The sequence below is a fragment of the Tamandua tetradactyla genome, chromosome 8, assembly GCF_023851605.1.
Source record: "Tamandua tetradactyla isolate mTamTet1 chromosome 8, mTamTet1.pri, whole genome shotgun sequence".
Lineage (NCBI taxonomy): Eukaryota > Metazoa > Chordata > Mammalia > Pilosa > Myrmecophagidae > Tamandua > Tamandua tetradactyla.
The window spans coordinates 17,677,563-17,703,465 of NC_135334.1; the positions used below are offsets into that span (position 1 = coordinate 17,677,563).

Here is a 25,903-nt window from a genome sequence, read left to right on the forward strand (position 1 = left end):
ATGTCAGAACTGATATGATGTGGTCCATAAAACATATTGTTAGACTGTCCAGAGAACAAAGACCCCAAGCAAACAAAGAGATTCATATGAGGCAAGGTGTTCCAGGAGCACAGAGCTGGGGTCAAAGGCCAGCCCTCTTGGGGGGTAAGGTTAATTCTTCATTGTACAGTAATAGATTGAACGTAGGTATTTTCTCTGTTTCTTCCCCCAAATCCCACTATATTGTAGTTCTGAAGAACCCTTCTGTACTCTAGCTCTTTTTAAACCCTTTGAAAATGTCTGCATTAAATGAATGGTATGATGAAGATGGTCAACTTTTCATGAGCATAATAGTAAGAATCTATTCAAAAACTGTTCTAAAGCAATCATAGGTTAATAATAGCAGTTTCTTGGAGAAAGACCATCTCATTCCTCATTCTTTAATATTGGATACAAGTGCCATCAGGGGATTACTGTCTTTCACATACTACCTGCCATAATCTTTAAAGATAGTTCATTTTTCCCTGAGAACAGGATGGCACAGCTTTTGTAAATATTTCCCTGTGACATATGGATGCTTTATCTATTGCTGGAAAGTGTATTACCAAAGTGATATGGATAGTATTATAAACGTATCAACATGATAGCTTACGTTTGTACAGCATAGGCGTTCTGAAGTCAGACTGTTTGCATTGTTGGATATAAACCTACCCATTATTTGCTCTGAGATCTTAGCAAATTAGTTAGCCTCTCTGAGCTGTAGCTTCTGCTGTGTAAAATGAGGTAATAAAACCCTTCAGGCCTCATAGGGTTGTTCTGACTCTGTGAGACAGAAAGAAACAAAGAGAATGCACAGTTACTGGCATATAGTAATCATTCAATAAATGTTAGATAGTATTATGGAATATTTAATATTTGGAGGGCTTTCAGATAACTAATACTAAACTATAGTTCCTTTTTATTCTGCATAACAAAACTCAAATAAAATAAATATGAGAAAGAATTGCAAAATCTAAAACATGCTATACAAACAAAAGCAGTGATATCAAGCTTATTACGTTTCTATAAAATGGAAAGAATGAGTGTCGGAACCTACTCTCAAGGGATGTTGCTGTTATGAATAAAACTAGTAAATTGTTAAAGCATTTTTTATTCTGAGTCAATGATTATCAATGAAAGTAGGGAGGCTAAGGGAGTTAAAAGTTTTTAAATTTTTATTAGAGTATGTGGTAAGCGGCCTCCAAGATTGCCCTCAGTGGTTCCTGGTTCCTGTTATTTCTCTCTCCTTGGGTGTGGGTTGGAATTATTGAATTGCTGCTAACAAATAGAACGTAACAGCAGTGATGAAATGTACCCTCTGAGATTATACAGCAGTGGTGAAATATACCCTCTGAGATTATAAAACCACCCTGGTTTCCATCTTGGGTGCTTTCTTGTTTTCTGTCTTGGAGCACTAGCCCTGGAGAGGGACCAGCTGCCATATGTGAGGTAGCCCTGCAGAGATGCCCATGTGGCAAGGGATGGAGGCCTCCCCACACCATGTGAGTGGACTTGGAGGTGGATATCCCCCAGGCCCCCGCCCCCACCTTCGGTTGAGCCTCAGATGAGATCACCGTCCCAGATGACTGTTTGACTGCCAGTTCATAAGAGAGCCTGAGCCAGATACAGCCAGCTAAACTGTACCCAGAACTTCTGAAGTAATAAATGTTTGTTGTCCTCAGCTGCTAAGTTAGGGGGTAATTTGTTATGCAACAATAAATGATGAATGCCAAGTATAATATACATACAGAAAAATGCACATTCATTAATGGATAGCTTGATCAGTTTTTGGATTTTCACAAAATGAACTTACCCAAGTAACAAGCACTCTGTTCTAGTTTGCTAGCTGCCGGAATGCAATGTACCAGAATTGCATGGCTTTTAAAAAGGGGAATTTAATAAGTTGCTAGTTTACAGTTCTAAGGCTGTGAAAATGTCCCAATTAAAGCAAGTCTATAGAAATGTACAGTTTAAGGCATCCAGGGAAGGATACTTGATTCAAGAAGGCCGATGAAGTTCAGGGTTCCTCTCTCATCTGCAAGTGCACATAGCAAACATGGCATCATCTGCTAGCTTTTCCTCCTGGCTTCCTATTTCATGAAGCTCCCCGGGAGGCGTTTTCCTTCTTCATCTCCAAAGGTTGCTGGCAGTAGACTCTCTGCTTCTCCTGGCTATGTTGTTCTGCTCTCTCTGAATCTCTCATTCTCCAAAATGTTTCCTCTTTTATAGGATTCCAGTAAACTAATCAAGACCCACCCACATGGGTGGAGACATGCCTCCACCTAATCCAGTTTAACAACCACCCTTGATTGAGTCACAGCTCCAGGGAGATGATCTAATTACAGTTTTAAACATACAATACTGAATAGGGATCAGAAGAAACGGCTGCCTTTACAAAATGGGATTAGGATTAAAACATGGCTTTTCTAGGGTACATACATCATTTCAAACTAGCACACACTCCAATCAAAAAATCGACTGTAACCAGCACCTTATAAATCCTCCTCAAGGTTTCCTCCCCCTAAGGCTAACCTCTAACTCAACTTCTTTTTTCTGTTTCTGTACCTTACATACAGGGAGTCATGTAGAATGCACTTTTTTGCATCTACCTTCTTTCTTCAGCATTATGTCCATCATGTCTAGTTTTTAAAAGCCTATCCTAAAATGCCACTATTTAATATAACGCCAATATTTAACCTATCTTAATAATAGTAGAGTGTGATTTTATATATAAATATGAGAGCATATACATATACTTAGATATGTATGCAAGTAAAGAAAAATTGAGAAACATTTCTACATATGATCAAGAAAATAATGAAAAGCTTTGAAAAAACTTACAAGAATATTACCATAGCTCTAGATCAATAAATTTTGTGTTAAATGAATCTACTGGGAGGCAGTAATATAGCATTAATGTTAAGGGCCTTAGAGTTAAAAATGGCTGGATTAGAATCCTGGCTCTACTCCTTACCAACTGTGATCCCAGGCAAATTAATCTCTCCAGGTGTCAGTGTCTTTGTCTGTAGACTGAGGATAATAATAGTGCTTATCTCAAAGGAGTGTTGAGAAGATGAAAAATGGAAATGAGTGTAAATCAAATAGCACAATGCTTTCCACATACTAAGCACTCAAAAATTGTTAGACTATTATTAATAAATGTTTCCATATGGGGGGTTTAAAATATATGGGATGGCAAATTTGTACTCACTATCATTTTTAATCACGTAGGAGGTGATGCATCTGTGAGTAGAAAATACAGCTCCCTCAATTCTTTTTTTATGTTCCACAGTACTTCATTGAGAAGTGAGAGGGATGAAGTTCATCCAGGCATCTTCTCTTTGTTTTTAGCTTCAGTATAGTGGAGGGGAAAGGATAAAGTCAAAGGCTGAACTGAGGTTTTAATTCATCAATGGATTTTAATTATCCACATAATCCCAGTTCTCCATCGTCATGCATCCCTAAAAATTGTCTTTGCCCTCTCAGTAGTAAGTCTGTGTCTATTTTTAATTTCTCTCCTCTGTTCAAATTTCCCTGCTGAAGGTAATAAAAGATTTAGATTTAGAAGGTGACTTGGCGTTTGGAATGAGAGAGAGGCTATAAATAGACATGTCAATGAAATAAGTAAGCATCTGATCTAGTTCTTTGAGAGTCTCAGAATCAAAGGCAGACATTCTTGTTTGATCCGTGTACTGACACGGGTGTGCTTGTAGGGGTCTCTGGACAGGTGTGTGCGTGTGTCTGTGAATATGAACACATGCATGGAACATGCATTTAATACATAATGAGGGCAGAATTCTGAGGGGCAGCCACTGTATATCTGAATGGCAGAGTGGTCCCATGGACTAGTTCAGTGTCCTTCCCCTAACAATCATTACTGGAGAAGTCAGGATAAAACATCACTCCCAGATGGTCAGCCCCCAGGCTGTAGGCCAATGGGACATGCTGATTACGTGATACCACTGGCCTTCCTCCTTCCCTCCATTAGTCTTGGAGAACTCATCAGGGCTCAGGGTCCGCAGTGACGCTCCAACCTGCCAAACTCTGAGGCCAGCCTGGTGACTGGCCTGCTAAGCAGTCAGGCGGCCCTTCCCTCTATCCAGAGTGTCCTCGCTTATCTTGTATCGCTGCTAAAGTTCTACCTAGTCATCATGGTCCAGGTTAAAAACTTCCTTTTCTATGAAGCATCCCTGATCACCTTAGTGACCTCACCCTCCGAATTCTTACAGTACTTTCTGACCCTCAGTCGCTATTTATCACGCACTGCCTTGAGATGGGCTTGTCTGGGTCTTGTGTTATTTGTCTATTGGGCTGTGACCTCTTCACAGACAAAAGATGAAATAATTTATCTCCGTATCACTGGTAGCACCTGGTGAACCGATGTTGAGCAAATGTACACTCCCAGCTACTTCCCTCTGGGTGCCAGCTGTTTTGGCAAAGCTCCCGTTAGGAGCTCCTGTTAGGTACCCAGAATCTGAAGTATCAGAGATCAGGTGTAGAAACTGGTGGCCATGGATATCTTGTGATACACAGTAATAATAATGTGATACTTAAAGATCCATCAAGATCACAAGGCAGAGTTTTGCTGTGGTTTCAGATCTCCGATAATAAAGGACTATAAGTAATTTGATGTATATTTCAGCAGTCTAGTTTTTTTTTTTTTTAAAGAGAAAGGGAGGAAGGGAAGGAAAGACAGAGAGAAGGAAGGAAGGATGGAAGGAAGGAAGGGAGGAAGAAAGGGAAACATCTTTAAACATTTTCTTGTTTTATTATATTTTGTTTGTTTATTTGTTTTTTTTACATGGGCTGGGGCCGGGAATCGAACCGAGGTCCTCCGGCATGGCAGGCAAGCACTCTTGCCCGCTGAGCCACCGCGGCCCGCCTCAGCAGTCTAGTTTTAAATATTAAGTTGGGCTAAAGGTGAGATAATTCCCCGGCTAACCAAAGTTGGAGATTATAGATAACATATAGCCAGAGAAATTCAGGATTTTGTAGTTCAGTTGTAGGCCTAGAAAAAGAAGAAACTTTAAGATTGAAAGGACCTTAGGAATTCTTTTGCCAATTCCTCAGCAGCAACCCTAAACTATCTGGGACAGATTTTTGTTCCTTCTGTCTTTGCCTTTTTTTTTCAACTCCCTAGAGATGACGCTTCACAACATCCTAGAAATTTATTTGTTTCATAATAAGTCTGGCATTTAAAATTTATTTTTTTCTGGTCTTAGGCTGTAAGCAGGAAGAGATGACACTTTTGAAGATGAACTAAACATCTGTTTCATTTAGAAAAAGTTAAAACAATGACGTTATGTTACTTAAAATGTGCCTGTTTCTATTTCCTGGATAAAGTTCATCTTTTCTAAGATTTTCAAAGTCCACTTCTTCCATGGACTTTGAAAATCAAATGCAGATGGTTGGAAATGTAGCAGATAACCACAAATGGCAAAAAAAAAAAAAAAAAAAGGTGCTTATCAAAATTAAATCCAAGGTAGTTTTTAATTCTTTGTCAATTATAATCCTCATTACTAATAATGAGAAAACTCTTAAAGGTTCAGCATAGCTAAACCTTGAAAAGCCAATTCTGCCCCCTTGTGGAACAAAACATCCATCACAGCTAGGAAAGAAATGCTACAGTTGCATGGGCCAGTTCCTTTTAAGCTCTTTTGAAGAGCCCTTCAACAATCTTTAAAAGTAGTATTGACAATGGAACAAAACTAGACCCTTGTAAAAACTATGTAAAAGCTAATCAATTCGGTGCACAGGTAGTTCAGTGGTGGAATTCTTGCTCGCTATGCGAGAGACCAGATTCAATTCCCAACCCATGCCTCACCCCCCACTATCCTCCCACCCCCGCCAAAAAAAAGCTAATTGTTAACAAAATACAATGAAAGAAAATAGAAAACATTTGTATCTTAAACTTAGCATCCTTTTCCACTAGGACTGTGCCCTGAATATAATAAGCCCTCAATAAATCTTTCATTGAATATATAGTTAGAAGGATTTTAAATATTGAGTCCAACATCTACATATAAAGATCTCTTTCCCTGCCTCTGCTATACTCCTGCTTGGATGACTCCAGTAATGGAAAACTCACTAAATGATACAACCAAGTCAGCCAAGACTATCTACATACTAAGTCCAAATGGAGTAATTCATTTGTATGAAGAGAATCACATAATTTCAGTGGAAAGAAATGTTGAATATGGCTGAATTTATTATGTCACCTGGACCTAATCCTGCCTTCCAGAACAACAGCAATACACCTATTCCTTCTTTTGTAGCCTTTTAAAGGTTGGAAGATTGCTGTCATGCTGCTCCTTAGTCTTCCTTCCCCTTAACATTTAACCTCCAATTCTGTTAACTGTTCCTCATACGATATGTTTTTCAGACCTCACCACCTCCGGGTCCCAACCCACTGGGTGCCAACATGTATGCCAACGCCCCTCTCCACTCACGGCATCTAGAATAGAACACAGGTGCTCTAGATAGGCTCGTTTGGCCTGCAGAAAGAACGATGAAGCTGTTATGCCCCATGTTTGGGACTTCTAGCCTCGCTGAGTGCTGCCCCACTGCAGACTCCTTCAGCCTTTTCAGCAGCCCATCAGGATGATAGAATATTTTTCATGGAGTCTGCTGGTCCTTCAGGCCTTTCCCATCCTGTCCTTGTATCTGGCTGCAACTCCTAGCATTTGCCTCTATTAAACTTTTTCTTCCTTTTGGCTCCGGAGTCCAGCTAGGAAGATAATTATAAATCTTAATCTTAGGTGTGTCCAATCAGATTAGCTTTGCTACCTAGCTCTGTACCATCACCATTGAGTCACCCCGAGCTCTGTTTCCAACCTGCCACTTTTAAGGTAAAGGCAGTGACCCTCACTGTGGGAAAGAGAAAAGGATAAAAATCAGAGGTGGGCTCAAGTCCCCACAGTGCCCTTGGACAAACTGATTTCTTTCTCTGATACTCAGTTTTCTCTTCTCTAAACAGGCATTGGTAAATTTAGCTCTCCAGTAATCATCATCAGGCTCAAATGAGACATTGCATTTGAATGAGCTTAGTTGATTGTTGTTTGTTAAGAAATATGTAATGTATTATTAAATGTTAACTTCTGAGGGGGTTGTGGGAGGAGAGACTGCTATCATCTGCCCTGAACCATATCTGATAGTTGAAGAGCTCAACAGGACTTTTTAATGCGAATAAATACATGCAAGTTATATTGAGGCAGTTTTCACAGAGAGGAAAAGAGGCGAGTTGATAATTTCATATCAGCCTCTGTTAAATCTGAAAATATGTCCAAGTGTCTTCCATCATTACAAGGGTCTCCCTTTATCCCTCTCCTCTCCTTCTTACCTCTAACCCCCCTTCTTTTCTCCTCCTTTTCTCTCCTTCCTCTTCTCCTCTTCCTCCAATCAGTCCCCTCTTTTTCTCAACATCCTCCCACCTCCATCTCCTCCTCCTCCCCTTCCATCTTTCCTGTTTCATCCTCACCTGCCTCCTTTGCCCCTCTCCCTCCCTATCCTCCTCCCTCCCCTCCTCTAAAAGGAACCCACCATCTGGGAAGCAAGAGGAAGCTCAATGCTGGCTGAAGGCTCATTGATCCTTTGACACACACCATACATTTTAGGGACTCTAGGAACAAATACCTCCTAGGGGGAAAAATAACCGGGCTGGACACTTGAATTCCCAGATGTCTGAAATAATACTGATAACTCACAAGCTTCATTCCATCAAGTTTTAGGCTTTGTCTGATGTCAAACATATGATTGCATTTAAGAAGACATTAAAACATCTCAATCATTTAGTGAATGAGGTTTTCTCATTCCCTATGCTGGTTTGAAACTATTATGCACCCCAGAAAAGCTGTACTTAATCTTAATCCGATTTTGTGGGGCCAGACCTATGGTTTAGAGCGACAACCTTTGATTGGATTGTTTCCATGGAGATGTGACATACCCAATTGTGGGTGTGGCCTTTGATTAGATGGAAATGTGACTCAACCCATTCAAGGTGAGCCTTGATTAGTAACTGGAGTCCTTTAAAGGGGGAAACACTTTGGAGAAAGCTAAGAACCAACAGAGACGCTTGGAAAACAGTTGCTTCAGAACCAACAGAGATGCTTGGAAATTCTTGTAGTGCCAACAGAGAGAGCAGATGCCTAGACAAGGATGTCTGGAGCCCAGCAGCAGTCTCCATGAGATGCTAAGCAAGACAGAACTCAGAGTTGTGGCCCTGAGGAGTCAAGTAAAGGCCCACAGATGCTTTGAGAGGAAACCACTAGCATCAGAAGCTGGAAGCAACGAAACCAGGAACAAGGACCAACAGACACCAGCCATGTGCCTTCCCATGTGACAGATATCGGCCCTTCTTGGGTCAAGATATTTTTCCCTGGATGTCTTAGTTTGTATATTTTTATGGCCTTAGAGAGCTGTGAGTTTGCAACGTAATAAATCCCCTTTATAAAAGCTGTTCCATTTCTAGTGTATTGCATTCCAGCAGCTTTAATAAATCAATACAGTCCCTCATAAAGGCAGCTAGCAGGAGAGATTCTGGGATTGGAAAGATGTGACATATAACACAAAACATCATTAGTTCACAGTTATCAACATGGGGGATTAGTCTCAGCTGGGGTAGTTGTGGGAGGAGGGAAACAGGTCTCTCAATCTTGGTAAAGGAAGCTCTTTAGTTTGAAGATAGCTGACAGGAGAGGACAGGTCCCACCATTTGCTCATCTTGATGCTTTATCCTCCCCCAGCTCTGTGCAGAAAAAGCATGACCTTCTTCTACAACTAGCTCAATCCTACTTTTTCATCGGAGTCTTCCTGAATCACTCTTGTCAGCAATGATCTTCCATGCAATATTAATTAATTTTCATTTAATTTAATTAATAAATTAAATTAATTTTCCTAGGCTTGAGAATGGTGTTGCAGTTATGCAGAGGACATCCTTTATGTTTAGGAAAAGCCTGCTAAAATATTTAGAGTAAAGTGTCATGCTGCCTGCCCCTTACTTTCAGCTGGTGCATGAAAAAAAAAGAAGCTGAGAGAGAGATAAAGCAAATATGGCCAAATATTAAGTTTTTCCCTCAAGCAAAATTACTTCCATACTCTTTACGATCCTGGTTCCCTGCCTCAGCACGTTTTCTGGCTTTCCTTGCCTTTCAAAGTGCGGCATGTACAATTAATACATTACCTACCACCTATTGACTATGTACTATATATCATTTGCCCGTGCTAGGCACTTTTCACACATCATGTGTAATCCTTACAACATTTCAAGGTTGCTGTTTTTATTCTCATTTTGATGAGAAGAAAAAAAAAAAAGACCAGAGTGTTCAGGTAACTAATTAGTCTTATGGCCATTGTTTAAATCTAGCTCTGTCTGACTCCAAAGCTCATACTCTTTCCATTGCATCATGCTGTCTCTTGACTTGCACACAGTATTCGAGAAATGGTCTGGAAGGTGTATGCGTGTGCATGTGCACCTATGGAATCATATATATAAGCTATATATTATAATATTATTATATATATTGGTCTAGAAGTTAGGAGGCCTTCAGGTGAGACACTTCTCTCTAGGCCTCAGTTTTTTGATCTATACACTGTGAGGGGTTGATTAGAAGACTTCCGAAGTTCCTTTTCTTTTTCTGACAGTCGTTCGATGATTTTTAATTACCTGAGGCTTTCCTGAAAATGATATGTAAAGCCAAACACAAGACCATTCTGCTCCCATCCAGGTAAGTGAACAGTTGGCTAGAGCAGGTCCATGAGAAGAGCACAATCCCACACTGGAAGGAGGCGTTTCCACGCCTCCACTAGCCGTGCATGGGGGCTCAAGTCATAGCTGCAATCCCTGACATCCGTGGGACAATAACCTGCATGTCTCCTTATTTGGTTACTTGTAAGCTGCATTTCCACACAGTCTAGCAAACAACAACTCAATTCTAAAAAAACGATCCAGCTGTTTGCCACCTCTGCACCAAGCACTGTGGCTTACCCAAAAGTTCAGGCACTGGGTTTGTGATTCCTTCGGAGAGTGCACAAGCAAGCTTAGCTGTGGGCCCGGGGTGCCTTGGGCCATGTTTGGCATTCAGTAAGTATTTGAGAAGTAGAAGTCTCTGCGAGGGAATCAAGAGAGAAATGGGTATTTTAAACACAGCATGTAGTTTCTATTAAAAATTTCCCCTACATCAGCTCCTTGATGGTTCAAGAGACTTTAATAAAAACTAAATGCCCTTTAGAGTGTAAAATCTGAAATTAATCTTAATTGCACATAGGCAGAAGTGACCTGAAGAAAAGCCTCCTCTTCTAGTAGAGTAGAGTAGGGGACAGACGCTAACAGTGCAGGGGCAGACCCTGGCTGCTGTCACTGTGCTGGGCACTTCACCTACAGTGTTTTGCTTAATTCCCATGGTGCAGTAAGGGTAATTCTCCCGAGTTCCCAGAGGTCTTTTGTTAAGTGCCAGAGTTCTGTAGGACAAGCCACAGCTTCCATAAATGCATTTCATTTTGCTTGTGTACATGGGAACAGCCACTGTCCCACTGCTGCTGTCCTGCACCTCTTGCTAGGGTCAAATGCCACAACAAAATCCCAGATGCCCAATGGAGACTATTCCCCTACTTTGCTGATCTGCCACTTTGTGTCTTAGGTAATATGATTATCCACACCACATTTTTCTCATAAGTTAAATGATGATCTTCAAGGACTTTCTTAAGGAAGGCGAATCCTTAAATGCTAAGGGAGCACCAGTCACTGGTGGCTGAATGGTGCTTTTCCTCCCAGCTGGCAGGCAGCAGACATGCTCCACAGTCCCCCACCCCCACCACCCCACCCCAGCACTGCCAAGCCTGAGAGTTTATACTCAGAGTCCAGTCTCTGGAGCAGGGGAGGAATTAATAAGCACCGATGGCCCCTAGAAGCACACAGGGATCCTGGTGCCCTCCTGGAGACTGGGGAACCGAGATTCAGGAAGGATGCAGCATTTCAAGAGGTACAGGCGCTTAGACCCTGAGGCGCCCTGCCTCCGAAAGACACGTGTATTCACTGCGTGGCCCCCTCCCTGCTGTATTCAATTCTGGATATCACATAAATAGAACTTGGCTCTCCGTTAACACCCACCACCCACCGCTCTTTTCTAATACTGTTGGGACAGAAAAAAAAACAAATCTGAACCTTTGATTCCCTCTAGTGGCTTAAATCAGCAACTCTCCTAGCTGACTCTTCCCATTCATTTATTCAATGTGTAGTAAGTGCCTACTGTCTGCACAAAAGTGGTGCTGGGCTTTTGATTACTGAATCTTTATATAGATATTCCTATTTGCTTTCTAATATATTAGAGTAGAAAGGGAAATACCTGAAATTTCTACACTGTGATACAACTGTCTTGATCTCTGACAGTCATTGCAGAGCCTTTATCTTCTGCCCCTGGGATTGTGAAAACCTTGTGACTGACCTTCATTTATCCCCATTTATCCTGTTTTCCAACTTTAGAGTCTTGCAATCAGTAAAGACAGCCCCTAGTGTCTATTAATGAAAGGTCTTGGGTCAGTTCACAACTAAACCACACCAAGTCAAAACTTACATTAATAACCAAGAGTAGATCTAAACAAAGTGTGCCCACCTGATGGGTGCAGTAGTTTAATACTTTGAACTACTTGTAGGGGACTTTAGCCTACAAGTTCCCCAAACTCCATTATATTACTAAAAATCGTGCCCCGCATCATATTAAAGCTGCCAACTCCTTAACTAAATTCTGTGATGGAGCATTTAATAAATCTGCGTGCTTAATAATTACATCATCTGTGGTCACTGCTCATTATCCTAAACCTGCCCATCATTTAATTCTATGAAACTGCATTTAATTACTGCCGTTTGGGGAAGCAGATTTATTATTTATTTATTCATCTTCTGCTAAACGACTAATTAAAAACTACTTTTTCTCTTTTTGAAAAAAAAAAAAAAGTGGTGCTGGACTCTCTAGCTTTGCCTGGAGTACGAGGCTCCTGTCTTTTTCTTTTCTATTTTTTTCTGTGTGGCAGACACCGGGAATCGAACCCGGGTTTCCAGCATGGCAGGCAAAAACTCTGCCTGTTGAGCCACCATCACCTGCCTGGCTCCCATCTCATTTTTAAGCCTTACTGTGTCCAGTGGAAAGCAATCAGAGGCAGAAGGTGGAGATCTTCTTCTAAGCTTGGCCTAGTACTGTGCAAACTGGCTAACATCTCAGCTGCTCTGGAGCTCCTTTATAAGGACTGAGAGAGGATGGGTGAGTTATAGTTATTACCTGGCACTCAATGAGTTGTGGGGCCTTGGACCCAACTCTTTTATCCCTGAGCCTCAGTTTGCTCACTGGTAAAATGAGAGCAAAGGTTAGATTCTAATCAATTCAACAAATATTTATTTATTGAACAGTATGTGAACCAGATCTAAGTGCTATGGGAATGAAAGATACTGCGTAATCTCCAGGAATTTATAGGCTAATAGGAGACTTAGACATCTAAGAAGTCATATATACAGAGAGGACCAGGCCAGCAGAGCACACTGGTGAAAGCAGGTGAGGCAGGTCTGGGATCTGGTCCCTGCTCTGTCACTTCCTACCTGAATGATCTTGGGCAAGTCGCTAACCTCTTCAAGCTTCATCAGTAAATTAGAGTAAGAATACTTTCTTCACAGAGTTGTTACGAAAATTCAGAGAAAACACAAAGTGCTCAGTGTGGTGCTAACCCGTAGGAGGTGCCCACTTAATGGTGGTCCTATTAGAGTTTCAAATTCTAAGTAGAAATTTTTTAGAGCCTTGAGAATGTGGGTAACACCCTACAAAGTGCTTCTCCCATTGGCCCCAAAGGGTACTTCTTAGGCCCCGCAGATACCTCTGGGCTTCTTTCTTTGCCCCAGAGCTTGGGAATCCACCTGCTCCTCTTTTTGGGTGGATGCCTCCAAGGGATTCAGCCCAATCAGCCTTGCTGTGGAGTGGAACTGTCTTCTCCGGCTTCCCTCTTTCTCATTCCATTTCCCTGAGGGCAAAGCTGCAGCCATTTTCCTTTCACAGGTTTGCTATCAGTTGATACAGGGAAATGAACAGGGGATGAAAGAGGTAGCTTATTTGCATTGATTCGTTGTCCTACCTGCTCAGCAGCTCCTAAGCCCTTCTGAAGTGGCAAATGAATTTTCTCTAGGAGAGGAAACTTCACACAAGCCCTGGCACTTAGGGCTGGTCCAGCTTGGAGGCTGTTCTAGTTTGCTAGCTGCCAGAATGCAACACACCAGAGATGGATTGGCTTTAAATAAAAGGGGATTTATTTCATTAGTTCTTCAGGGGAAAGGCAGCTAACTTTCGTCTGAGGTTCTTTCTTACGTGGGAAGGCTCAGGGTAATCTCTGCTGGCCTTCTCTCCAGGCCTCTGGGTTCCAACAACTTTCCCCAGGGTGATTTCTTTCTGCATCTCCAAAGGCCTGGGCTGATCTGCAAGGGCTGAGATGAAATATGCCAAGCGGCTTGGGCTGTGCTACGTTGCGCTCTCTCATTTAAGCACCAGCCAATTAAGTCAAACATCATTCATTGCAGCAGGCACGACTGCAGATGTAATCAACAACAGTTGAGGTTCACGTACCATTGGCTTATGTACTCAGCAACAGAACTAGGTGCCTTCACCTAGTCCAGTTGACAACTGAATCTAACTGCCACAGAGGCCATATGTTGTTTCATTGTGAATGACTGAAAGAGATCATTTTTCTCACTGAGCTTCTTTATTACTGGGGAAGGAGATAAAGAAGGATCCAGAGCTAAAGTATACCGTGAATGCCAGACAGATCATTCCTAGAATAGGTGCTGTCCCATCATATCAGCTCATCAGTCATCAATATGGTAGATTTAATAATCACTATTTTCAAAGCCTTAACCATGCACTAAGAGAGAGATTATAGGAAGGAGGAATCTAAAGTTGCTGACAGGATACCATTCCTGGAAAAAAGATGAGAGGTAGAGGTAAAGAAAGCCAAAAGTAAACTGCAATCCTATTGGCTAAAGGGATATTAGCTGATGGAGGGAGAAGACCCAAGTGGGGTAACTCGAAATTTTCGTTTGAATAGAAAGGGCTGTTTCATATTTGGAAACCATGTGCTATGAAACTGTAGAGAATGGAAGAAAGAAGACAGGGGCATAAAAGAATGTGTGTCCCTAAGAGAAGCAGGGACTATCTGTGGGAGCCCACCTCTCCAGGAGGCAGTCCTGCATTTGCTCAGAGGTCTCTGAGGGGAACCTGTTTCTAAGAGGTGCTTAGAAGTGAAGTGGAAACCCAGCCTATGACCTGGCACCTGTTCTGGGGACAATGCCAACCCCTTCCTTACCTTCTCCCATATATAGTGTCTTGTGCGATGACTAATGGAAATTCAAGGACCTGCCACCGTTTAATCCACAGGGAGGGGGTGGGTGAGTGGGCAGAGCAGATGGAATAGGAACACTTCCAAGAGTTTTATTTGTGAGGCACGAGAGAAATAGAAAATGAATAGTTACAGCAAAGTCCAGGGTGCTGTGGCTTTCTCTATCCAGAAAGAGGGCATACACTGTCAGGTTGCTGTGTGAGCATCTGCAGTGACAGAGAAGGCACTGTGGGCTGGGGAAGTGTACAGGGCTGCCCATTGGGCAGTTCTGCCTGGACATCCCATTGGCATTCTGAACTCAATAGACTTAAACCCAAACTGCTAATCCAGATGGCTAATGCAGACACCGTCCTTCCAGTCACACATACTTGAAAACAATCTTTGATATTTTTTTAATATTTTTTATTGTGAAATATAACATATATACAAAAAAAGCAATAAATTTCAAAGTACATTGTAACACGTAATTATAGAACAGATATCAAAGTTTGGCATGAGTTACAGTTCCATAATTCTTTCTAGCTGCTCCAAGACACCAGAGACTAAAAAGAAATATCAATATAATAATTCAGTAGTCATATGCATTTGTTAAATCCTAAGTTCTCTATTATAACTCCTCCTTCTCCTTTGATACTTTTCTCAATCTTTAGAGATACTTGGGTTATGCCGATTCTAACATTTTTCATGTTGGAAAGGGGTGTCAGCAATATGGGATAGGGAAATGGGACCAGTTGATGTTCTTGGAGAGACTGGGCTCTCTGGATTTCAGGACTTATCTGGCCTAGGAACCATCTGAAGGTTTTAGGTTTCTGAAAAGTAAACTTGCATAAGAATAGCCTCCAGAATAGCTCTCTATTTGAACTCTCTTTGCCACTGCTACCTTATTTTGTTACATTTCTTTTCCCCCTTTTGGTCAGGAAGGCATTGTTGACCCCATGGTGTCAGGGCCAGGCTCATCCCCGGGATTCATGCCCCACGTTGCCAGAGAGACTCGCATCTGTATGTCACGTCCCACGTAGGTGGGGGTGACGGTAATGATTTTACTTGCAGAGTTGGGCTTAGAGAGAAAGAGCAATCTTTGATTTTGAATCCTCTTTCTCTCTCTCTCTAATATTCAGTCAGTCGCCGTGTTCTATAATTTTGACTTCCACATTGCCTTTCCCAATCTGTCCTTTGTTCTTTACCACCCTTGCCATTATCCTGGGACAATAGCTCTTAACCTGGAAAATTTTAACAGCTTTTCCACAAAGGCTTTTCTCAGCATCTTCTTGGTCCTGTGTATTCTACACTCTGCTCCCAAATGTTTCTTCCTTAAAACAAGGCTAATATTTTGCCCATTGCAGCTCCATCACATAAACTGCCCTCCCTTTCCAATCTCATCTATCAGTAATTTTCCACATTTATTCTTCACACTAGCCAAGCTGAACTATTTATTATCAGTCACTGAATATCCCCCCAAACCTCCCAATCCTGTGCCTTTATTCACATCATCCACCTCGCCATCTCAACACCTTTCTTTACCCTCTGTACAATTCTACAAGAATTCTATTTCCCAAAGCCCATATCAAATACCACCTCCTTGATAATGATAAAAACAGCTGATTCAGAGGCACTAAGTGCTAAACATTATATAGCTGATTTACATGCACCATTTATACTATTTACAACAGTATTTCCCTGAACCCTAAAGTTAATTACCTATGATTTCTTTCTTCATTACATTTCCATGGCCCTTTGATCATGACTAATTTCCCATTAAATTACAAAATGTGTACAGTTGTCTCTTCATCCTCCTAAATACATGCCACTGGTCAGTAACAACTGTGGCTGACTGTAAGGATCCTCATTTGTAAAATAAGAACGTTCCATCTCCGAGATTTTCTCCGGCTTTAAATGGCTTTGATTCTTCAAGAACATGAGGAACTGGGCAACTTTGTGCATGATTTCTGTGAGCATTGTCCTTTGAGAAACATCTGCTCAATGTTGGCCTAAGTGATTTCATGGTTTATAGAATTCCAATAAGGCAGGAGAGACAGACATCAGTAGGAGAGTAATCCAGTGGGGTGAAGGGATGAATTCTGCTAGTGGAGGACCTGGGCCTTTTGACATATCTGGTTTAGGATTCTTCTAACACCCTGCATTGTGCTTGGCCTATGGGAACATCCAATAATCATGTGTTGTTAAATTTGCTCCTCACCCACTGCTATCCAGTTTCTGCGTCACTCATTAGAGGTTTCCTCTTCCAGCTTCCTACTATGTTGGAACCTTGGGGACTCACACTGAGATCAAGAGAGTGGCAGAAGAAACGGTCACTTTGCCCTGTCATCATCAATTGGGGCTCCCGGAAAAAGACAACCTGGATATCGAATGGCTGCTCACTGATAACGAAGGGAACCAGAAAGTGGTAAGTATACACCTGGCTAGAGTCAAGACTCCCTCCTCCCCTTCCTTACTACACTGGGTCTTCCTCGGAGCTTCTTCTGGTCCTTTTCATTGGGTCTGAAAGGGCTAGAATTGCCTTTTTCTTCTGGCTTATACTTTAAAGGTTCTAGACACAAAACTACAGAGAAGAAAAAGTGTTTGGGTAGTGAGGATAAGAGACTCTATGTACTTTGGGGAGCAACACCTACTGGAAAGCCATCCAGCATTTGCCCAAGGTGGGAATCTGCAATATTAGTGTGCTCACTTAAGAAGGGGACTAAGGTGCAGGGCTGATTCCCTAGTCTGAGTGGGCCAGAATCCAACAGCTACTCTAGGGGCCTGCGTCTCTCGCTCCTCTTAAACCACTACCATCTGTCTATGCTTATGCTGTGCACAACATCGTGACCTATAAGATTTGTTGAACGTGACAACATGATACAGAGGAACAAGTATGGGACATGAAGGAAAATGTTTAACACATATATAATTGGCCAGCCAAAGACATAAAACTAAAGTTGGAAACTAAATGAGCTGGCCCCTGGGTCTCCAGTACTGAGGTTGCATAGGGCCATGGCACTCCATGGGTTTTTATATGCTTCAGGCACTGTGAACAGAACTTGTAGTGGTCTGCGTCCTGAAGATCCGCTGGGCTGGTCTTTTATCCGATAATGAGAACTAAGATATCGGCTGTTTTTGTCGTAGTGGCCCCTGTTTTCTCAGCCATTTGGAATATGGGTTTTATGAAGGAGTGGCAGGTGGAGGCAAGATTAGGGAAGAAGGGAGCAGGTTTTAGGCAGTGATTTACTAACCCCTAACACCACACTGTACTTTGATCTTTCAACACTGTGAGGTGGCTGTTAGCCCCATTTCACAGATGATGAACCCCAGACCCAAATGAGTTGCTAATATCACTCAATGGTTTAAAACCCCATGCTCTTTCCACCATACTCCACTCGGGTGTGGGAGGTAGCTTTCCTCACGTAGGTTTTCTGTTCTATTTTCACCCCCTTTATTCATGAATTTATTATTTTAAAATATTTTTGTTAATAGTTTAATAATTTTAAAAAATATGCTAGAATTGAGTGAAATAAGCCAGTCACAGAAGGACAGATATTGTATGGTTCTACTTAAATGAAATATCTAGAATATGCAAACCCATACGGACGGAAAGTAGATTACAGGTTATCAGAGTTTCACGTTGAATGGTACAGAGTTGTTGTTTAGGGTGATCGAAACGCTTTGGTAGTGGATGGTGGTTGGGAGCACAACATTGTGAATGTGACCAATATCATTGAATTGTGTACTTGAAAGTGGTTAAAATGAGAAATTTTATGTTGTACATATGTTACCACAAAACATTTTTTTAAAGCAGCAGTTGGTCATTTGATAGAAATACAAAGAGTAGGTTAAATAACAGTATGGCATTAATGTTAAATTTACTGAAATTGTTACCTGTACTGGGGTTATGTAAAAGAATATCCCTATTCTTAAATCATACACACTGAATTTAGGGATAAAGGGCCATGATTATAACTTATGCTCAGATTGAGGGGGGGTGAGTAGAAGTAAAGAGAGAGAGAATATAATAAAGCAATTGGAGGAAAAATGCTAAGAATAAGTGAATCTGAGTAAAGAGTATATGGATGTTCCTTGAACTATTTTGCAACCCTTTCTGCTAATGTGAAATTATTCCAAACAGAAAGTTTAAATTCTAAAAAATCTATACCTTAGGGAAGCTGACTTTAGGCTTTCCTTCTTTTTCAGAGCTTTCTTCCTTCCCTGCTAAAAAATTAAAAGTTGTCCTTTCCTCCCTGCTGTCTGTACCACTAATTTCACAAGATGTTCATGGTGGGAGAAGCTAAGGTTGACAGGGAAAATCAATTTCAGGACCACTGTTGGAGTCTAAACTGGCTAAAACAGCTGCCTGCCCCACCTTGTTATTTTGATGCTGCCTTGTCATTAGGTTTTCATAGTGTATTATCCTAAGGTTCTTTGTGTACTCTGTAGAACAAGGTCACCTTAACCTGACCATGTTTATTACAAGTTCTTGGTCTAGCCTAGAAATGATACTCTCAGCTCTGAACAAAGTAAATAAGAACCTATGATCCACCAATACCAATCCAAGAGGGACTCCACGCATCCAACTTTCACTCAAATGTTTTCACTTAACCAACAGGAAAAGAGTCGCATGGGTAAGCAGCCAAGTGAACAGGAGGATTAAGAAGTTAATGTGCTGATAGAGAAAAGGCCATTTATAAGACTTTAAACAGTCACGGGTCCCTATTTGTCTTCAGGTGATACTCTAAAGTAAGGTTTGTCATTTATTCAGTTAATCAGATTACACTAATTTATTTAGCACTTGCTATATGCTTTGTAAAGTGCTAGGCACCCGGAATACAACTGTGAACTGTCTTCTGGGAGCTTACAGTGAAAAAGACATTAAATAAACAAGAAAACAAATAAATATAAGTAGAGAGCAATACATGTTAGCTACATGCCAGGCACAATTCTAATTGTTTAGCACATATTAGCTCATTTATTTCAATCATTGTGACTAGGATTATTAGTCTCATTTCACAAATAAAGAATTGAGACATCCATGTGTGCGCACACAAGCAACTTGCCTCAGACCCACCATTTTGCATTTGAATTAGGCATTCTGACATCAGGGCCTGCACTTTTTTTTCTTTCTTTATTAGAGAAACTGTGGGTTTACAAGACAAAAAAATATGCATTAAATACAGGATTCCCATAAACCACCCCAGCACAACACCTTGCATTGGTGTGGAACATGTGTTACAATTGATGGTAGCACATTCCTATAATTGGGCTATTCATTACAATCCATGGCTCAACTTAGGGTTCACTGTTTGCGTAATGTAGTTCCATGGATTATTAAAACATTTTATTCTGTTACCATATACACAAGCTAACACTTCCCCTTTTAACCACATTCAGATATATATTTCAATGTTGCTAATTACAGTCACATGTTGTGTTATCCTTGCCACCATCATTACCTAAACATTTCCATGCTTCCAAATAGGAACGCTGTACATTTTAAACTTTAACTTCCCACTCCCTATCCCCACCCCCTCTTCTGGAGGAACTATGTTCTAGATTCTGACTCTATGAGTTTGCTTATTTTGGTTCTAATCAGTGAGATCATTCAATATTTGTCCTTGTGCCTGCACTCTTTTTTTCCTCTTTTGTAATTTTAATGGAAGTGATGTGATTCATTTTCTTTCTCTTATAAGCGTCAAATTTTAACATCTAAGTCAATTTTTTTTTTGACAAGAAACGCTATCAAGAACTTCTCTCAGGAACAAAACAATGTGTTCATTCTTCCCAACATCCAAATTGAAGATCTACCAAAACCAAAACAAAAAAACCCACACAGAAATAAAAAGTAATAAAAACCACATTCTAGGAGTTCAGCGCATTGAACAGCCTTCACCAGGCTGCCTAATCATCCTTTAGCCTAAACATCCTTTAGAATCAGTCTGAGAAACTTCCACGTGGAACCTTCTTCCAGAGATATGGAGACTGGAAGAGTTGTCAAATCATTAATCAAATAGTCAAACTTTCTGCTTTCCTTGGTGTACTTCAGTACTGGGACACAGTCTTTTATCAGAACCTGATAGCATTCTCCTTTAAGATTGTCTAAGACATTACCACAAGCTTTCCGCATATATTTCTTATACCCATCAATCACCATTTGGCCAATCTTTACCACAGTGACCATCTTTAGTTTCAGTTTGACTATTTAACATACTATGTCCCCATCTCTGCCTCCCAGAATCAGTGTTTTTGCCAATGACAAAGTCTTTCCCACTACGCATGATCACCTAGGTGTACACAAATTCACTCTTTGCCAAGTTAACATTCTCATTGAGGATAAGAATATTTCCAGATTGCTTTGAGTGTAGAATTTTATGTTCTCATAAGGTGAGTCTTTATCATATACCACTTCACCCATGTCATACTCAACCAGGTGCCTGTGCTGGTTTGAAAGGATTTATGTACCCTAGAAAAGCCATGTTTTAATCCTAATCAATCTTGTGGAAGCAACAGTTTCTTCTAATCTCTATTCAGTATTATAGGTTGGAAACTTGATTGGGCTATCTCCATGGAGATGTGACTTAATCAATTGTGGGTATTAAACTTGATTAGATGGAGACATGTTTCCACCTATTCTACATGGGTCTTGGTTAGTTTACTGGAATCCTATAAAAGAGGAGATATTTTAGAGAACAAGGAGGGAGGTGCAGAACTATGCCACAAAGCCAAGGGTACACCAGGCTGCGACGTTTGGAGATGAAGAGAACGCCCCTAGGGGAGCTTCACGAAGCAAGAGGTCCAGAGAGAAAGCTAGCAGATGTCACCATGTTTACCATGTGCCCTTCCTGTTGAGAGAGAAACCCTGAACTTCATCAGCCTTCTTGAACCAAGGTTTCCTTCCCTGGATGCCTTAGATTGGACATTTCTATATCTTTGCTCTAATTGGGACATTTTTGCAGTCTAAGAACTGTTAACTTGTAGCTTATTAAATTCCCCTTTTTAAAAGCTGTTCCAGTTCTGGTATATTGTATTTGGGCAGCTAGCAAAGAAGAGCAGGTGCCCATCACCATCAGCAGTGAGCCAGTATCTGTCAATGGCAATTCCTAGTATGACGGGTGGTAATCACTTCACTACAATGAGTCAGCTGTCCTGACTCAATTCTTTCATTCTTTCTTTTACTTTATTGAAAAGATGGTCAATTTCTCCTTTGTCTTGTACATCATTGTCAGAACTCTGAAGGCCCACTATTCTAATTTGCAAGCTGCTGGAATGTGATATACCAAAACTGGAACATCTTTCAAAAAGGGGAATTTAAGAAGTTCTAAGTTTACAATTCTAAGGCCACAAAAATGTCCAAATTAAGGCACCAACAAGAGGTTACTTCACTCAAGAAAGGCTGATGAAGTTCAGGGTTTCCATCTCAGCTGGGAGGAGACATGGTGACATCTGCTAGCTTTCTCTCCTGGCTTTTCGTTTCATGAAGCTCCCCTGGGGATGTTTTCCTTCTTCATCTCCAAAGGTCTCTGGCTGTGTGGATTCTGTTGGTTATTGTGGCTCTGTTCGTTCTAAAGCTTTTCCCAAAATGGTTCCCTCTTAAAAGGCTCCAGTAAACAACTCCACCTTAAATGGGTAGACAGATTTCCATGGAAACCATCTAATCAAATGTTATCACCCACAATTGGGTGGGTCACATTTCCATGGAAACAATAAAAAAGATCCTACCCAGCAATACTGAATGAGGATTAAAAGACATGGCTTTTCTGGGGTACATAATAGCTTCAAACCACCAACACCAATCCATGTGGGTAAATTCTCAAATTGGCAAAGCTGTCATTTTTGTTTGTGTAGGTTGCTAAATAGCCATGGTCCTGCCAGGTATACACTGACTCTGTCATTCCCTGCTCCTGGAAAATGGACTGGAGATTTTTTAGAATAATCTCGTCATCAGCTTTGGTGTAGAACATGAAGTTGAGGGTGCTGTGCCGTGCTGCTGCCATGGTGCAGTGAGGCCCTGTGCCATGCCTGGGAAGCCGACCATGGGAGACTGGGGGCTGCAGTGCCTGTACTCTTAACCACTCGAGATCCCATCTTCATAAATAATTTGAAATTGCAATATGTACTATGAAGGAACTAAGGAAAATATGGGAGAAAATTGTTCTAGACAAAACTAATTACGCAAAGGCCATGATACAGGAAAAAGCTTGTTGGAAGTTGTAAAAAAATCCAAATGCAATCTCGTTAAATTTAATAAGTAGCTGTTAGATTCCTACTATATGCACACCCTATCCTCAAGGAGCTAGTTGAATAGATTAATACATAAAAAGACAATTTCAGAACTAAGAGATAAATATGATAGAGAAGAGTGAGTGCTCTAGATGAACACAAAGGAGCGGCCACTGGCCAAGAATAATGGGAGGAGGGAAGAGGTCAAGAAAGTCTTTCTTCAAGAAGGCACAGCTGATCCTAGTCTTGATAGAAGGAATTGCCTGGAAGGGAAATCACAAGAACATGGGGCAGTATACAGCCAGGCTATCCTGAATGCACCCAGTCTCATCTAATCTCAGAAGCTAAGCAGGGTCAGGCCTGGTTAGTACTTGGATGGGAGACAAAAGCATGGGCACAAAGGCTGGAGTAATCTGGAAAATCATGCATAGCTAGTATAGAAGGGCAAAAAGGGAAGGTCTTCCATACCATACTAGGAGTTTGGAATTTTTCCTGGAGTTCTTGAAAGATTTTAAGAGTGAAAGGGACATATTTGAATTTTAGAGTGGTTACTGTGGCACTTTGTGGAGCACTGATTTAAAGGACAACTCAAAAAGCAAGAAGATTGAACATTTTCAGGCTATACAATAAGGGCCTAAACAACAGTCACCTCGGCAGTAGGGCTATCAAGACAGATATAAGAAATACATAGGGGGTAAAGTTGCCAGCAGTTTATAATTATCAGAGTGTTGATAATTTTTTCAACAATAAGGCTATACAATAAGGGCCTAAACAACAGTCACCTCGGCAGTAGGGATATCAAGACAGATATAAGAAATACATAGGGGGTAAAGTTGCCAACAGTTTATAATTATCAGAGTGTTGGGAGTGAAGGTGAGGAGGGTTGAGGGAGAAAATACAGGAGGCAGGAAAGTTGGAATAGATGTACTTAAAATAGACTTCCGGTGGCCTAGGGTGACCCAGAAGTTTGGCTTTGCATTTCAATCTGAGCCCCTTTGCTGTAGGATGCTTAGAGTATGCAGGAAGCATTTGGGGGTGAGAAGTCTAGGCTGGAAAATAGTCTCTGGAATAGTCGAATTTCAGCCTTGACAGCATGACCACTGGAACTCTGGAGCTTTCCTCCTGGTGCTAGGAATGGAAATACAGCTGGATTTCCAAAGAGTGACCACCGCCCCCAAGCTTAGCCAGGAATACACTCCAGAAACCTTCCCCTTTATTTTTCAAATGGAAAAATTAGGAAAGAGATGTTCCAATTTCCATACCAAGCCTCTTGTACCACCCCTTCACCTTTTCCCCTTCTATCTGGCTTCTGAGAGCAGGGCCTGTGTCCATCTCCATTCCAGGCAGTTTCTCAATCCAGGACAGGTATGATAAAGTGGGACAAATGCCTGAAAATTGAGCTGATCCACCTGTTCCACACGAGGCTGAAAAAACTGACCTATCCCCACCCGCTAAAAGTGGGCCTGGAACAACTCCACTATGAATGTCATAAAACAAACAGCCCCACAACAACTGCAATTCATATATTCAATGTTTTTGTTTCTTTGTTTTTTGCAAGAGTTAGATTTCTGTTCATTGTTCTCCCAACACACCACAAGTACACGCTTAGTTTCAGTATTACATTTCTTAGAATTAAAAAAAAAAAAAAAAAGCAAGCATCAGGAATTAAAAATATATCTGAAAAGAAAACTGAGCCAAAATTGCAGGACTATAACTAAGCCTCAATCTGTGTCAGAGGTGTGTGTGGGAGAAATCCCCATATTATTAACAGTTATTTAATTGTTCTCTAAGATTATTTTGAAATTGGGTATCTTTCCAAAGATGTCAAGTGCTTACTTGGATGCTATCTCCTTTTTCTCCATTAAATTTTTTTTCCTTTATTTTTATTTTTTTCATATAACTGTGCATGTGTCATCACAATCGACTTTTTTTCTTTTTTGTGAAAAATAACATATATTTAAAAAAGCAATAAATTTCAAAGCACAGCACAACAATCAGTTGTAGAACAGATTTCAGAATTTAGTATGGGTTACAATTCCACAATTTTAGGTTTTTACTTCTAGCTGCTCTAAAATACTGGAGACTAAAAGAAATATCAATATAATGATTTAGCAATCACACTCATTTGTTAAACCCTACCTTCTCTGCATAACTCCACCATTACCTATGGTTTTTCTCCCACTCTTAAGCGGTATTTGGCTATGGCCATTCTAACTTTTTCATATTGAAAGGGGGTGTCAATAATATAGCATAGAGGGATGGAACTAGTTGACGTTCTGAAGAGGCTGGTCCCTCTGCATTTCAGGATTCTGGTAGTTTTATGGAAACAAAAGATGGGCAGGTTTTAGGATAATTAGTATAATGGTTTTAAATGATGAAGCTAGAGATGATCTAATTATTGAGCATGCACAGACTGATTACATGCTTAGTCACAGAATGTATGTTAAGAAAATTGCAGCCTTAATATGATGATGGGCATGATTTTTAGAATTATAATGAGTTACAGGTCACTTATAGGTTAAAGTTTAAGCTACTGCACATGTCAGATGGGCCAATTTTGGTTAGATTTAACTTTGTATAATAAGATAGTTTAGGAATTAGGGTGGGTTAGTTCTGGGCTGACTCCAGTTCCTTCATTAATAAACATTAGGGGGTTTCCATATGATCTGCAACCCCATAATGAAGTGCATACTTGAGGAACTGAAAGCAGGGCAACAAATGAGCATTTGCACATTGGTGTTTATGGCGGCAGTGTTGGATGGAAGTGACCTATGGGTACATTAGCTGAAGAAGGGAAGGGGGGACATTGGTGTATACATACAATGGACTACTGGGCTGCTACAAGAAGGACTGAAGTCATGAAGCATACAACTAGATAAATGAATCTTGAGGACAGTATGTTGAATGAAATAAGCCAGAAAGGAAAAGACAAATACTATTATGCCTCATTAATATGGATTAACTATAATGTACAAACTCTGAGAATTGAATTCAAAACCATATTGGGTGAAGGCCTATTGTAAAGGTTCCTAGATTGTAAACTTTTTCAGCAGTCAGGAGTTGTAACTATTATTTCTAAATTCTGAGATGCTGAGTTCTTTGTGTATATCCTGGTCGTTTCCTGGAACTTCGGGTATTTGTATGACACCTGAGACTCAGAACTAGAGTTCTGCAGCTATGAAAGTCAATATTACCCCACAGCAACTGCTAAAAACACTGAAAAAGTGATCAGACTTTAATTAAAGATATGAATGGAGCTGACCTGGGTAGGACTAAGGTAAAGCAGACTAAACGGTAAAGAGTGGTATAGACTGTA

At 40.8% G+C, this 25,903-nt stretch overlaps 1 protein-coding gene and 1 pseudogene across 1 annotated transcript in view; one reads left to right on the forward strand and one right to left on the reverse strand.

The window, feature by feature from the left end:
- The window catches only part of CLMP (CXADR like cell adhesion molecule), a 117,342-nt gene that overhangs the window by 60,444 nt on the left and 30,995 nt on the right, over window positions 1-25,903 (forward strand). The window contains exon 2 of the mRNA XM_077112623.1: window positions 16,629-16,786. Coding sequence (XP_076968738.1) covers window positions 16,629-16,786 — 158 coding nt within the window. The remainder of the gene's footprint in view (window positions 1-16,628; window positions 16,787-25,903) is intronic.
- LOC143644091 (spermine synthase pseudogene) lies at window positions 20,158-20,782 on the reverse strand (annotated as a pseudogene).